General features: G+C 35.8%; 1 protein-coding gene across 2 annotated transcripts in view; it reads right to left on the bottom strand.

The window, feature by feature from the left end:
* The window catches only part of LOC127618040 (putative thiamine transporter SLC35F3), a 70,198-nt gene that overhangs the window by 2,548 nt on the left and 51,286 nt on the right, over positions 1 to 16,364 (bottom strand). For both annotated transcript variants that reach the window (XM_052090268.1, XM_052090269.1), the window contains 5 exons: positions 9,551 to 9,893; positions 6,523 to 6,742; positions 1,253 to 1,378; positions 625 to 817; positions 411 to 500 (listed from right to left, as the gene is read on the bottom strand). In XM_052090268.1, the coding sequence (XP_051946228.1) occupies positions 411 to 500; positions 625 to 817; positions 1,253 to 1,378; positions 6,523 to 6,742; positions 9,551 to 9,893 (972 nt within the window). The remainder of the gene's footprint in view (positions 1 to 410; positions 501 to 624; positions 818 to 1,252; positions 1,379 to 6,522; positions 6,743 to 9,550; positions 9,894 to 16,364) is intronic.

The raw sequence follows: 16,364 nt of genomic DNA, 5'->3' as shown, positions 1-16,364 counted from the left end.
TCCAAATCTTTCTAAAACTATAGTTTTACGAGTATCATAAAATATGATTACTCTAGTAAAACCATGGTAAATTTTGTGATTATGGTTTTACTACAAATACATGGTGGTAAATGGTGTGATTACTATGATTTTAATTAAAATACCATAGTTCAATTATGTTACTGTAGTAAAACCACAAGGGATGAATAAAGGTATTGTGAGGTAATCCAAAATGATTGGGAATGCTATTGAGATCTTGCAAGGAAGACAAAATATTTTGTGAGGGAGCGCAAATGAGTGGGAATTCAATCCCTATCCTCTAAGGGGCCTCCTTATCTATCAAACAACATGAGGGTAAATGTTGAGGGTTTTCTATGAACAATTTCCATAGATACAGGTAGCAAAGTTTACTCTGATGGAAATCAACTCACTTGCATTGACAGGGACACTCAGCACAATGCCAAGTGAAATCAGTGTTGGGTATGTAATGGCAATTCCAAAGTTCACCAGAATATTAAATGCTATAGAGGGAAAAACAGATAAACAGTGAATTACATATCAGTACATTTGTGTTTAGATCTCTTGAGCCAGCAATAATACATGTGTCACAAAATAATCCTTTATTTTCAGTCTGTCTTCAATTACCTAGTAAAAGTCCAGCCACTCCACAAATGTAGGCCCAAGGCAGATCCTCTATAGATGTGAAGTATTCAACATGTGTGAAGTACAGTATAACTGGTACAAAGCTCAATAAGACAAAGTTTGCACCTCCGACAATTGTCAGAAACAGAGCGGCCTCTCCAAACTTGGCACTGCCCAACACAAGCTTGAAGATCACCTGAGGAAGAAAAGAAAAATCAAGTCAAGATAATTACACAGTAGAAAAGAACATTCATCATCTTAGGTGAAGGAATAGAGTAGCCTGCTCGAAATGATAGCCAATGAAAAGCTAAAACTGATCTTTCTGTCCAGTTTACTTATTGATTTTGTCTTTTTCAGATGGCCTCCGAGAGTTGAAAGCACATCGTAAATCAATCAAGGCAAATATATTACTGGGGGTCATTTTAATGACAAAAAATAAGGCAGAGCACTGCACTCCCAGGACACGTTATTCAATGTAGGGAGGCTATTGACGAATACAGTTTCAGTTAAAAGGAACCGTAAAAAGAACCAAATTACATGACATAACTTAAGAAGATTAAGTACATAATGCTAAAATGCACACAATGGACAGCAATAAGAAAAGGTTCATAACAATTTGAAATGAGGTTACCTTGTACAGCGCCGAGGCGGACGCAGATGCCACTACAAATGTGATGCCAATAACCGAATGACTGTGAAACCCATCAGCGTAGGTCAGCATCACTATTCCAGCTATGGCCAGAATTGCTGCAACAATCTAGTAAAAGAGCAAAACAAAAGCCAATGTGTTAATTGAAAAAGCAGAGAGTTGGCAGGGTTTTCTACTTTTTTCTAAAAAGATTTTGTTCTGTTTAACCCTGTTCTGTTAGCTGACATTTCCCCCCTTTAAAATTAATGGTTTTTGACTTCATATTTGAGAAAGCAAAATCATAATTTCTTTGACCAATGGTTCAAAGAGAACCTTACACTCTTTATCATATCATCATTTTTCGTCAAGCTCAATAGTTCAACTCAAAACATACAAAAGACAATGTTATTCTTAAAATCTTTGTTTGTGTTCTGCAGAAGAAAAAAGTCACGCACATCTGGGATGGCATGAGTAAATGATGAGAGAATTTTCATTTTTGGGTGAACTATCCCTTTAAGCTGAATAATTAAACTCTGTTACAGGGAAAAACAAATAAAAAAATCTTGATTTGTTTTACAGAATAATAATAATAATAATAATAATAATAATAATAATAATATATTATATTATCTATCTATCTATCTATCTATCTATCTATCTATCTATCTATCTATCTATCTATCTATCTATCTCTCTCTCTCTCTCTCTCTCTCTCTATATATATATATATATATATATATATATATATATATATATATATATATATATATATATATATATATATATATATATATATATATAATAGTGCAGTGATGTTAGTTAAGGCCACTATTAGCCATATTTGCACTTTCAACATTTTAACATATTGAAAGTAACATGGTTGGCAGAAATGTTTTTTGGATAGAGAAATATCATGGTGTGACATTTGAGTGATACTACCAGAATTTATTCAGTTATTTGTTCAAATTTAAAGTATTGAAATATTGTAGCGTTTTAGCTGGGTCAGGGTTATTAATAAGTAATTGGGCTGGGCTTTGATACAGCGTTCTTGATTTGATCAGATTCCGATTCACAAGTTCTCAATTCAGATATCAATTTTATTTCGATATATAGTATTTCAGTCATAATGCCCATTACATATGAAAGTAAAGTCAAATTTCAAGTCAGATTTATTTGTATAGCACTTTTTACAACAGAAGTCATTTCAAAGCAGCTATACAGGAAATTAAACTATAACAGAAAATAAATGAATATAATGCCAATATTAGTTATTTATGTTTAGAACTATTAGTGGTTAAAATTTGTAAACTAAGTAAGTGTTGTGGGTTAATGGTTAAACAAAATGATTTTGTATGAACTACACGTTTTAGTGTTAAAATCCTTGAAGTCTTCCCAAATTAACTGAGAAAATACACATTGTTTAATACACAGATGCATTGTCCTTTGATGTTGTCTGATGAAGGCTTTTGTTGGAGGTTAATACATTTTCTTTTTAGTTAATTGTTTAAGAGAGTGTTGTCCCTCCTTTGAAAGAAATTCTCTCTCAGCTAATTCTGTTAATTACACAGGTAACATTCTAACTTGTTACATTATGGAAATATTAATAATAATAAAAAAATGCATTCGTTTTTTATCATTGTGGTTTTTTTAATGTACAAATTCCGTGTATTCAATCAATGAATATGATGTTTTAAAATGGCATATTATATTGCATATATACAGTATATATATATATATATATATATATATATATATATATATATATATATATATATATATACTACCGGTCAAAATTTTTGAAACATACTCATACTTGATTAGATTATTATTATTTTTTCACTTTTTAGAATAAAGTAAAGACATCAAAACTATGGAATAACATAAATGGAACTATGGGAATTATGTTGTGACTAAACAATATCCAAAATAAATCTAAACTGTGTTATTTTTTGCATTTTCAGACATGTACTCTTGACATTTTCTCAACCAACTTCTTGAGGATTCACCCTGGGATGCTTTTTAAACAGTATTGAAGGAGTTCCCATCTATGTTGGGCACTATCTGGATTCTTTATTATTTAGTCCAAGTCATCAATTCAATTTGTTTTATTTTTTAATAAATTTTAGTTTTATAATTAATAAAATTAATATAGTGGCACAATTATATTTTTGTCTACAAAACTAATTTCAAAGGTGCAGCTATCATTATATGGACTCTCCAATAATGATTTTTATACTGTATGAACTATATATTCTATCCCTTAACCCTACCCCTAAACCTAACCATCACAATTTTTTTTTGGCATTTTTACATTTTCCAAAAAACATAATTTAGTATGATTTTTAAGCTATTTAAATTATGGGGACACTAGAAATGTCCTCACAAACCGCGTTTATAGCATAATACCCTTGTAATTACCAGTTTGTAACCTAAATAAATTCCTCGTAAACCACTTAAACCTGCACACACACACACACACACACACACACACACACACACACACACACACACACACACACACACACACACACACACACACCGGTGCGGCTATTCTTATGAGGACTCTTCATAGACATAATGATTTTTATTCTGTACAAACTATATATTCTATCCCTTTTACCCAACTCCTAAACCTAACACTCACAAAACAAAAACAAAAAAACAAAAAAAAATGTATTATGTTATTTAAGTTATTTGAATTATGGGGACACTAGAAATGTCCTCATAAACCACATTTATAGTATAATACCCTTGTAGTTACCAGTTTGTAACCTAAGAACATGTCCTTGTAAACAACCCAAACCCACATACACATTTAATCAGAATTTCTGAAAGTATGACTCGGACATAATATCCGATGGAACAAGTCTGCTTCAAATCTAGCTGCATGTGCGTGTGTGTGTGTGTGTCCATATGAAATATATTTCCAGTTTGGAGCTGAATTGAGTGCAGTAAAAGCCATTATAAGGGTGTCAGAAAGACTGATGTCCCCCAGTTTTCCAGTCTCTCAACTATGCACTAAGCACGCCTTACTCTCCTTTTCATTTCCCACTTATTTTTTAGTTAGCATTTTGTTTTGTCCCAACTCCCTCTGTTTTACCTCCCTAATTTCAAGAATCATGGTTCTTGAGACTCAGGGATTGTGTTGTATTTGTAAAACCATCATCTCATCAGGATAAACTGTTAGATTTAGATATACAAATGTACGAGTCTCTTGAAATCTGTCAAGAACATGTCCGGGTTATATTTCCCCTTCTGAAAGGATCAGACTGGTTTATGCTTATTTGGTTCTGATCAAGTTGACCAGTATAACCATGCAAATGCTGGTCAAACACCATGGTCCTTCTGCTGAAGCTGGTTGTCCAAGGAAAGCTAGTTAAGAAGCGTCCAAAACACAACATATAGCAAACTGCTTATGTATAAATAAATAAGAAATATTATAAATAAAGCAAATTAAGCCTATTCTTTGAACCACAGACATTGAGCCCATTTACATGCAAACCAATACGTTAACTACTCTCAAAAATCAGCCTAAATCAGATTTTAAAAATCAGACAAAGCAAGAAATTGTTTACAATGTATTTGAAATAGTTATGTTCTTCTCCACTTTTGACATAAAACCGTGAAGAGGCATGTGCACAACACGTGCCTGCATTGGATAAGCCGTTAAGAATGATGGTTAAGGTATTAACATGCAATGCGAAATTAATGTAATGGGCAAAAATCGACCCGTGTTGATCTGTTTATTCTTATGGTGTTTATAACATTACACTGATAAAGGAACAGCATTTAATGCGTTTACATGACCACACATGACTTGGCTTATTAAGAAAAAAATGATCACTACCACACTGCTAAATAAATAAAGAATATAATTTTGTAAGATTAAGATTATATAAATTGTAAATGATTTATGCATCTTGGTAGTATACGTTGTTCTGCTTTTAGTTTCAATAAAAAAAAAACATGATTTTACAGTGATTTCTTTTTTTTTTCAATTATTAATTGTAATACAAATGTCACACTCAAAAAATGGGCCTAAAATAGGCTAGGGTTTCTATATGCAAAATGGTATTTCATATATCTGTTCTTGTAAATTTTGACATAATTTGATATGTCCTGTGAAACGCCCCGTTACCTGTCAGATATCATTGAAATAAATTGATATCACACCTGAATTGATTATGACACCTGACTCATTAACATTCCTAGGCTCTGTAAACAGCTGGTCAGATTCTTTGTTAGCCAATCAGAAGATTCTGAAGCACTTTCTGCCTGTCAATCATTCACAGTGCAGCCCATATATGGGCAACTGGAAACTGAGAGTGTCAATTTGAGAGTTGTACGTTTCTCACGTGAGAAAACTATTTTGCTACCTTTGCTTTTGACAACTAGCGTCCTAGAACCTGTACAAGGTCAATGTAACTGTTTGGGTTTGCTGACATAAAATTTCATATTTATTTTTCAGTCACATTTTATTTTAGATGTCTTTAATTACTGTTATTAACTACAGGTACGTTTAGGAGTAGAGTTAGGGTTAGAGTTAAGTACAATGCAACAACATGTTCTGTATGTACTGAACATAATAAGTACATTGTCAATCAAAAGCTTAAGTACATAGTAACTTAAGACACCTAATATAAAGTGCAACCTAATCTTCTTACCTGTGAAACTGAGATGCTCTCCTGCTCCATCTCTGATTATTACGTTCTCTAAGCCTATACTTGTGTATTCCTTAAAAGAGTGTCTTTAGAATGAGGGAGTGTATCTAATTCAACAGCTAATTCTCATGGAAGTTCTAGAAGAGTGAACATCGCTTACAGTACATTTAAATAGTAGACTATACAAATGACTGCAAAATCTGTTACATTCGTTCATACTCTTGACGGCTTATGTAACAAAGGAGCAAAAAAGAGCAGCACCGTACAAATGTAAACTGCATCGTGAGCTAAAATCCCTCTGACTCACCCAACACAGAGAACGTTCATGCTCACAGTCTTAAGACCATCTCTCATCATGTTCTTTAGATGGGAACCAACATAACTTCCACTGTGGCAGGTACGTCTAAACACCTTGACTCCCCAAAATGTGCATTGACTGTGTGTGTGTGTGTGTGTGTGTGTGTATTTCTGTCTTGATCCAGCTATCACTCTGATTACATATCATACACTAGAACTCTTTTAGGAAGAGTCAGTCGATCAAGCATTATGAAAAGTGCTTGACAAATGGATATCTTGAATTTCATCCATCTATCCAATGATCCATGCACTTACCCTGACGCCCATGAAGCGATCCCGCAGCACAATCCAGGAGAGGAGAAAAACAAAGGCTTTATTGCAGCAGAAGAGGGCAGATACATCGGTTGTGTTGATCTTCCTCAGTGCCTGCAGGTACAGGTAGTTTGTCAGGATCCACAGCAGCCCGAATGGAGCCACTTTAGTGAAGAACACCTTTGCTGTCAGACCATCGTCCCCAAAGAACCGACAACACTCTCTACAAAACACCATACAGACATAAATAAAACATTAAATCACTGTCTAAATCATACAGACTAGATTTGTCTTATGTAATGTTGAATAATAAATTCAAAAGACATCATACTAGGAACAGAGTACATTTTTAATGTATACTTTACAATCAACATTTATGACCCAAAAATCAACACAAATCAAAACCATTTATATTTTAGCTTTAAAAAAGTAGCCACCCTTTGCATGGATTTAGTTACATAACATTTTTAGTTTACACGGGCTGAAGCCCATCTTACACCGTCCGCCACCCTATTTTCCGCCATCCACGGTCGCGGGAGGAGCACGTGTAAACACTTTCAGCGGGAGACACTGTTATAAACATGGAGACCGTATAAGCCGTCCATGTAGGGCAGGTAACTTGGCTGCATTTCAAAGACCAGCAGCTTATGAATAACATTAGGCTTTGGACAGAATTGAAACATTACACTAGAACTTAGATTTCAATGCACTGGGCTTGCAAGACAAAGCAGGAAGATATTTTTCACCAACAAGCCAGTTTAAGTAGCAATAAAACTGCTTAGTATTCAGGACACAAATAATTAAAGAAGAGATTCTGCGAGGGGTCCCATCCGAGGGTTACAACCCATGAGTAAAGTACCAGACATACCAGGAATTACCTCAGTGTCAGATCAAGGGATTTCATTAAATGCAACAGCTGGATATTCTAACTGTATTACACTGAATCTTTGACTTTTCAAAAATCAAAAGTTACTGTACATATTATCATATTATTCTGGAGTACATAAAATGTGCCTATTACCTGACAGATATCACTGATATACAGTGGCCCAAAAACATTTCACAAATATAATTTTGTTTCAGGGAGTAAAATTGTGTTACTAAAAAGTGTTTGGACATGTTATGGTTGTCAAACTTAGAGGAACATATCCATAGTTATTGTGTTGAACCTAGTGCATAATTAACCTGTGTACTAATCTAGGTAACCTGTGTGACTTCATATAAATAAATAAACAACCTTTGGTTAACCAGTTGGTTAAATGTCATTGCAAAAATGGGTTGGAAAAGTGGTTAGTTTTAAAGGGGTCATGACATTAGGAAACAATTTTTCGACATATCAGAGGTCATTAACTTACTGTAGTTTCAGAACTCAAAACTTCTACCTCACTGCAAAAAACAACAAAACAAACAAACAAACAAACCAAGCAGCAAAAATGGTTTGTTCTCTTTTGTGGTAGACATATGCATCTGACTGCCTCCACAACAAAACATCAATGCCTACTTTACAGGATTCCCACTCTTTTCAAGGCAAAATTTTTTAAGCAAAAATACATGCGTCATTTTAATTAAGCTTTTATTTTGCCGTTTCTGTGTGTTTTTGAAGCAGTTCACTACATGGCTCAGTGTGATTATTTATCCCTGTAAAGCTTTTTATTTTATTAAATAAATACATAGTCTGTATGTGCTGCACACTTCAATGTGCTCTGCTCTCGGTTTTCTCACATACACAAGGGCATGCGTGATGATCATAATGAGGTGTTTTCAGTGTATGAGCATACGGTTTCACACATTCATCACTTGCAGATTATATATTCAATTAAATACAGACTTTAGCAGTTTAAATTTGATTAATTATGCATTCAAACATACATTTCTATCCAAATATGTCATATTCCATGACATTCTGTGTTTTACAGCTAATGCCATTTTTATGATTCCATCCGTGTTTTCTGCATGCTACTTGTGGTAACTGAGGTATAAGCAGACTCTAATCATTGAATTATTGAAAATTAATTCAAACCCGAGATGTGAAATCCGAATCCCCATGCTACCAACTCAAAGTGTGAATAAGTTAGTGGTCTGACCAGGAGAGAAGTTTCAGGGGGGATGAGGGGGAGGCAACCCCTCCCAATAATAATAAAAAGCAAGTACAACCCCCCCAAATATTCAAGCCAAATATAAGCCCTTGGGTCCGACCGTCTTTGCTATCTAAATTTTATAACTCTTATTACTCACTAATAATATTTTTGTTGTTAACACAACAGCAATGTTGGAGCGAAAAATCAGAAACATATTTTGTTCTATATCAATACTTAAACAATTTTGGCGGAGCAAAGCAGAGATGACAGCAGGTGAGAAGATATGTGACAGGGATTCGTTCATGACAGTTATATGTTGACATTGTTTCACAATGTAAGTGACAACACCATGCAAATTTGTTTTACTCCTATTCAGGTCAGATAATTTCCATGTTTTTGTAAATGTAACAAAAACTTTGTTAGCAACAGGCAGAACTGTTTGTTCTATTCATCAAAAATATTTTCCAGTACAAATAATGATTTTCAAGGTCATTTAGGTATTTTTCTCATTTTTTATGACTTTTTCATGACTGGAAAGCTGCATTGCCACATTCCAGGTTTTCAAGGTTTTACAGGACACGTGGGACCTCTGGTTTACCTTATTAAATCCATTACCCTGCCTTATATTTTGCAAGGAGAGAGCAGGTCAGTCAAGAGCAGTGAGTCAATCATAACAATGGGTGTTTGCTGTCAAGTCTTAAAGGGGAAGCAGCACTAAAAACAAGCATTTCTGACAGAGGGTCAGAATGAGGGTGGAAAATGATCATGTTTTACCAATATACAGTATGACTGTTTTTTGTGAAACACACTTTACTAATGTAATAAGTGAACCTCAAGGAACATATAAAAAAGGCATGTCATAACCCCTTTAAGAAGTAGCACTTGTTTTGATATTTTGTGTCTAATGCAATGACATCAAAAAGTGTCCAAACACATTTTCTGTCCTTTCTTACCTGAACCTCTGTTTTGGCGTCTGTTTCTCTGGATTCTTGCACAGGTGGCCGATGTAATACAGAGGGAAGAAGAGGCAGTTCCACGTGGTGGCGAACCACGTGAGAGTGAATGGTGCATCATACTGCTTGAAGGTGAGTTTGGCCAGCTGGGTGGAGCCTGCCCAAGACGTGCACACGCACATCACCATGGCTACACCCCATATTGCCTTTCTTGCCTGGACGGCGGTCACTTGCACACAGCAGTGTAATCTCTGCCTCCCAGTTCCTGACTCCGCCCCTACACCACCCACCGTCGCCTGTCCATCGGCAGTAACCACAACGTTCTCCTTTGGCCGGTCTTCCCCTAAAAACAAAACAAAAAATATTTTTGTTTTCAAACAGGTTTTCAGAACACTCCTCTTATCTGCCATTGGTCACCAAACAGATAGTCCCAACCTCAAACTCTTGCTATTGGTTGAGCCATTGTTGCTGTGTTGGGCTGGATTGGCCGCTCAGATAACAGAGCAATTGTATTTATATTCCGTGGGAAATCAACCTATAAATGTCTTATGCCTTGACCAAACTAATAAGTTTTTGTTTGAAAACGCATCACAGCATTTTTGTCCGGGAAAACTGAGCTTTTTAAAAATGCACTCAAAGTGGATAAATTTGAAAATGCCATTTTTGCGTCGTAGTGTGGACTGTGAAAACAGATAATTCTGAAAATTATGATGTGATGCAGTCATATGATCTATCCAACCAAAACAATCAAGATGGCGGCCCGTGTTATAGCGGCACTATTGTACTTGATTCTCACTTTGATAGCGTTGTTAAAAAATAAATGTTACTTTGTACAACATTCATATTGCGTTCCTTCAAAGGCGAAGGGAAATGCACTCGGAATTGGTGTCCAGCAACAGAACACTATTGCGTTTCAGACCGTACATGCAACGGGGATTTTCCGTTTTCATATGTTTCAGTGTGGACGAGCAACTTTTGGAAAAGCTTAATAACGGCAGTGTGGACAGAGAGCGTTTAAAACATTTAAACACAATTTTCAAATGCATCCGGATTAATGTTGACGTAGCCTTAGTTACACTGTAGCTGTCTCTGCATATTAAGCTGGGATTAGAAAAAATTTCACACAGCACTTTTAAGGATTTGGGCTACTAGCCAAAATGTTAGTACAATAAAGGAGTAACTGCAGCTAAAAAGACTTCCATTCCACTATTATTATGCTTTTTTGCAAAGCACAAAAAAGAGTGTTCAAAATATTCTTCTTCCCAACTGAACTGCAATAGAGTTCCCGCCCAACTAAAAAGACTGGTCAGTAGGCTGGTTTTAGAGGCGTTTTTGTAACGAACCCCGCTCCTTCGGTTCGCCCCGCTCCCTCGAGCTCACATGCTCGTTCTGCTCCCTTGAGCTCACACGCTCGTTCTGCTTCCTCGAGCTCACATGCTCGTTCCCAATCTCCCCCCTCGGGCTCACATGCCCGCTCCCAATCGCCAGAGTATTGAATACACCTGCACTCGTCTCAATCACCCCTTCATTGTATACACCTGCACTCGTCCCATCACCTAGTTATTCGTTTCACTTGCACCGCTCGTTTGTTCCCCTATATTTATCAAGACCCTTTCGTCTCACTCGTGTTGGTTATTGTTTAGTTACCCCTTCGCTTTGCCAGCTCTAGTGTTCCCCTAGCTCCCCTGTTTATTCTACCTGTTCGTATTACTCGCTATTCTGATTCTGATTACCCGGCTTTGACCTTACGCTTTCCTCGACCACTCTATTTGTAGATTTGCCCCTTTGCCTTATCCTGATTCCCCGGCTTCGACCTTACGCTCCCCTTGACTACTCTTCTTCTGGATTTTCCCTATTGTACTTTTGCCTGCTCTTAATAAAAGCAGTTTTCATCTACATTGTGACTGTCTCTTCTTGTGCGGGTTACAGTTTTGGGTACTTCTTAGCTGGCCAGACTGGGAGACCAGATAGACTCCCAGTTTAACCAGCTGTGTCGTGCTCAGTTGGGCCACTCAAATAAACAGATTGCAATTCCATTATGTGCCACTAGTGGAACAGAAATTAAACACTGCCCCTTAAAATATATGGTCATGTTTCAGTATTACAAGTTCTTCCGCAAAGTAAACAAATTGCATATTTAATCCATTGACTTTTAAATGATCTCTCTCTCCAAAGAAAATAAACCAGCGTTCCCTGAAACATTCAAGAGGAAATCAATAGCAATGTTTACTCATTCAACACAGAAAATGCCAAGGGGAACACTTAAAAAAATAAAAACAAGGATGCTTTATGATGCAGACACACTGGATTGAATATGTCAAGATTAATTTCTCAAGAACAGCCATGCTGTTGCACACCAGAAGCAGTGCTCACCATCCATTCATAAACACTCTTAATAGCTCTTCATCTTAACATGCAGATTAAACGAGTGCAGTAATTACTCCACTGGTCCCTTGTGGAGGATTCAATTGGTTTATTTATTCAGAAAGGGAAGTTGCATCCTCAATATTTAAGCATCTGATTACTTTGAAGATATCTATGAAACATGAGAAGATACTTAATGAGAAGATACTTATCATGTTTTAAGGGAGCTTTTTTTCCTATCATGAGTTAAACAATCATTTAAAATTTAGGCGATGTTTCAAGAAGCATGCTTACATTCTACTTTTACTATTTCTATAGTATTAAGTATGCACACTGTGCAATGGAGCAGATTACAGTAAATACTGTATCCATGGCCTGTAATTCAAAGAATGTAGTAATCCCTACTGTTGCAAATGCTATTTAAAAAAAAACAGTATGCAGTATACATTGTATACCGCACAGTGTATATAGATTTTAAAGTTATAAATATGGATATTTTTCTCAAAAAATGCATCGCTTCACTTCAGAAGGTCTTTCTTAACCCCCTGGAGCCATATGGATTACTTTTTTGATGGATGGAATTCAAAATATAAGGTACCATTCAATCCCATTATGAAGCTTGGAAGAGCCAGGACATTTTATAGAACTCTGATTGTGTTTGGCTGAAAGAAGAAAGTCATATACACCTAGGATGGCTTGAGGGTGAGTATATTATGGGATCATTTTCATTTTTGGGTGAACTAACCCTTTAATCTATCACTCTCTGAACAGTCAAGTCTTCTACAGTTAGACTTGGCATACTGTAGCAGGCACCATTTCAAATACAAGACAATGAAGGCTCAATTTTCATATATTCCTGTGCAGAAAGTCAATTCATTTGCAGGCCTAAAAATATCACAAACTAGCCTGGATCCAAATATTTCTTGCATGCCTGTTTCAAAGTAAAAGATGATGTCAAGATCCTCTTTAAAAGCCTCTAATCTACAGCCATTCAGCCTTCAACCCAGAGACACGTCACACTGAGAGAAATCCTGAGTGAACACTGTAAACCAGCACATGTGGTTTAGATTATGTTCTCATTGTAATGCTTTCTCCTGACTAACTTTGATGTAAGAAACACAGAAGACAAATTATAAAATCCAACTCAACAATCCCATCCCATCCCCTCACCACACAAACACCAAAACAATCGGGTTTACAACCAAAAGTCTTTTAATTCAACATAAAAAAAAACTGCCTTTCAGCATTACAAAACCAGAATACACACATTTAGCGGCTGCGTGCACCTCCCTCTCTCTCTCAAACTGGCGTCTCCAGCTCCTCTTTATCCCTTCCCTGGCTGATTGCGGTGACTCAGTGCCAGGCCTCCTTCCTAATGGCCGGCCCTGCCCTCCTCCTCATCACAAAAACATTCCTCTATTCAAGTTATGAGTAATTTGTAATTATTCATATTATTTCAGCTTTGTGAATGGAAGAGATTTTATTTTATTTACGGACAAAAACACACTAATCTGTTTTGTTTAAAACCTCCATTTTCACTTTCCAAATCTCAAAGTTTTCTTATGTGGTTATGGAGAGCATTTTCAAAAGTCTGACATTCTTGGTTCCAATGTAAAAGAGCCAAAAACATTGCAAAATTAATGCATTTTCAAAGAAAACTTTATTCTTAGAGTTAGAGTTAGTGTTTTCAGACTTAAGACACCTTTAGTTTACAGGATATTACAGTATGTATATCAATGAATTCCAATTTATATAATTGATCAAAATAACATATGAGAGTGATGCCATAACAAAACCGGTAATGCAGATAAAAACGTATTATAAAGAAAATACAACGGTGCTGTTAATATAAATAATCTCTCTACATCATGTTGTTTATCACATAATTTTAAATCAGAATAGCAGAATAAGTTATCCAGTTAGTTATGTGCTTTTAAAAATAAACGTAGCAAAAGTGGCAAATGTAGTACCAGGTTGAGCAAGATAAAGAGGTTTATAAAATTTTGCAACAGTACATGGTAACAATGTCATAACAATGTATGTGCAATGTTGTAAAAAATATGATAAAAACGTTATCACAGCAACCTTTTCACAATTACTTTTTTTGGAGGTTATGTATAGGTTTGATCCAACAACCTTTGGGTTGCCAGCAAATATTCAAGTGCTCTCAATCTTTCTGAACAGCTCGAACAGCCAAAACTTTGCTGACATCATCAGTATTTTACAAGGTTATTCAAGGGAATCAGTATTTGCTCCAACCTCTTTTAAAGTACCCGTAAAATGCAAACTGAAGGCTTGGGTGGTTCGCTGAGATGCCCTTTTCAAAGTAATTCATCTAAAAATTAAATGTACAACTCTGCCACTGCTAATGCTTTGAAACCACACCACTTCTCTGTCCTCTCATAATTAACTACAACTTTCAATGTGTATTTAACATGTGGGTAATTATCTCAAAGCAACACGCGTGTGTAACCATGGTGACTGATAATCAGCATGATGCACATAGGCATCTCTGGAGACACATGGGCTGCATCAGAATTCGTAGACAGCAGACTTGCTGCTTAATCAGTTAATGCCTTGACCAATAGCGTTTTTCAAAGGAATGGAACTCTTAAGGAAACTGGTCTCAGAACAGTTTGAAAAACAACTTATTTTTAATAATAATAATCCATTTATAGCCTTCGAAGGCAGCATTTTCCAGTCGTATGCAGTCGTATGCAGCTATTGTCACAAATTCATACACAAAACACACACATAGGCAAAGTTCACAAATTAAGTGTTTGGGATTGATAACAATATCTAAACATCTTTCTAGCCTTGAATTAATCTCACCTTCAGATCCTTCAACCTTCAGGCCATCTCTACTGTTGCTGGCCAATGTTCCACACTGTGGTCAGCTAAATCATTCAAACACTCTGGCATGTTGGACCAATCAAGCCCTTAAGGCCAAGCTAAGCACTTTTCAGCCTTTTCGACCAAAACTACACCCTTTAGCAGAGCTACGTGAATTAAATCTGCCCTCTATATATCTGCCTACTGTGTGTCAAGATACGAATAAATAAAACATATAACCACATACACACTGCAACCAGCTATCAAAACAGTAGAGCATGTGGAAAGGCCTGACGTACACGGCACGTTTCCATAGACACAAAAAATTACAATATGGATGTTTTGAAAGCATCTAAAATATAATTTTTTTTTACGTATTTACAGCTTTAGAAACATAAAATATGTATTAATCCATTACAAATATGGTTGAATACATGAATCCATTATAAATATATTTGTATAAGTAATATATTATATATTAGGAAAATGCATCAACTGTGTTTAATAAAGTGCTGGCATTTAACATTTTAACTAATATCATTGATTATAAATGCAATGAAATTAACAAATTAATTCCATTAATTCAATATTCATTAATTCAATCAGTATACATTTGTACATTTCTAAAGGTGTGTAAAATAATTACATTTTAGATGGTGTCACAATGTCAGTATTGTATGTGCATGTCTATGCAAATGTGAGAAAATTTACATTTGCTAGAACCAAACTTTACATAAGAATACATACAAATTCTCATAAGAGCACGTAGGGAAACTAGAAGCATGAAATTTAGCTGCTGTAAGGATGCTTATAAAACTACCATCAATAATAAAGTGTTCTCCACAAGAGAGCCAGTTTATGCGAGGATATTCTGTGAATTAACATTGAGATCAGGTCCTTGACTCCTGACATTAGATGGATGTCTTCAGTAAGACTGATGGAGTCTGAATGAGAAAGTCATTTTCTGCTAATGGCTAAGGTATCGACCTTCATAACGTCATTTAAATGGATTGAAAGGATTCAAGATGAAAATCTTCTAATTTAATTTAGTTGTGGGTTTAATGAAGTGCTAAAGGTTGCAGTGGTCTATATATTGTAGCAGTGGCGTAACTAGACCCTGGCTGATAGGGCTGAAGCCCCGGATCTTTTGTTAATAGCCCGAATGTTTTTTTGTGATGAGAGAGAGAGAGAAAAAAAGTAAGGCTTAATGTTAATGATATCAGGGTACAAAAGCAACAAGGCAGGCTTCAGTTCAGGCTTCAAATGTAAATTAATTCCGATCAGTGAGCCCAACTTGCATTAATTGACAGTTCGCACTTTGACTTTTACCTGCTGTTCATGCTCAAGTTCATCAGATGAACCGTTACTAATGCCTCGTGTGGGAGCTTTCTATTTCCTCTCACGGGTGTAGCTTTTCAGAGGCACTGAGTTTTTATTATGCAATCCTTATTTCTTTATATATAATCTATAAGCCTCATTTCTAATCTTCATTTGTTTTTAACAATCCACACACCAAGTAGATGTTAATGCATGCTCCAGTCATCTTGGTTGGTTATGCGGGTTAAGTCAGGAGTCTGTACGCGGGAACAAATAATGTTTATTGCAATGGAATTTCCTC

The sequence above is a fragment of the Xyrauchen texanus genome, chromosome 24, assembly GCF_025860055.1.
Source record: "Xyrauchen texanus isolate HMW12.3.18 chromosome 24, RBS_HiC_50CHRs, whole genome shotgun sequence".
Taxonomy (NCBI): Eukaryota; Metazoa; Chordata; class Actinopteri; order Cypriniformes; family Catostomidae; genus Xyrauchen; species Xyrauchen texanus.
Note: the sequence above shows the minus strand (reverse complement) of the source record. Positions and strands in the feature narration are given on the sequence as shown.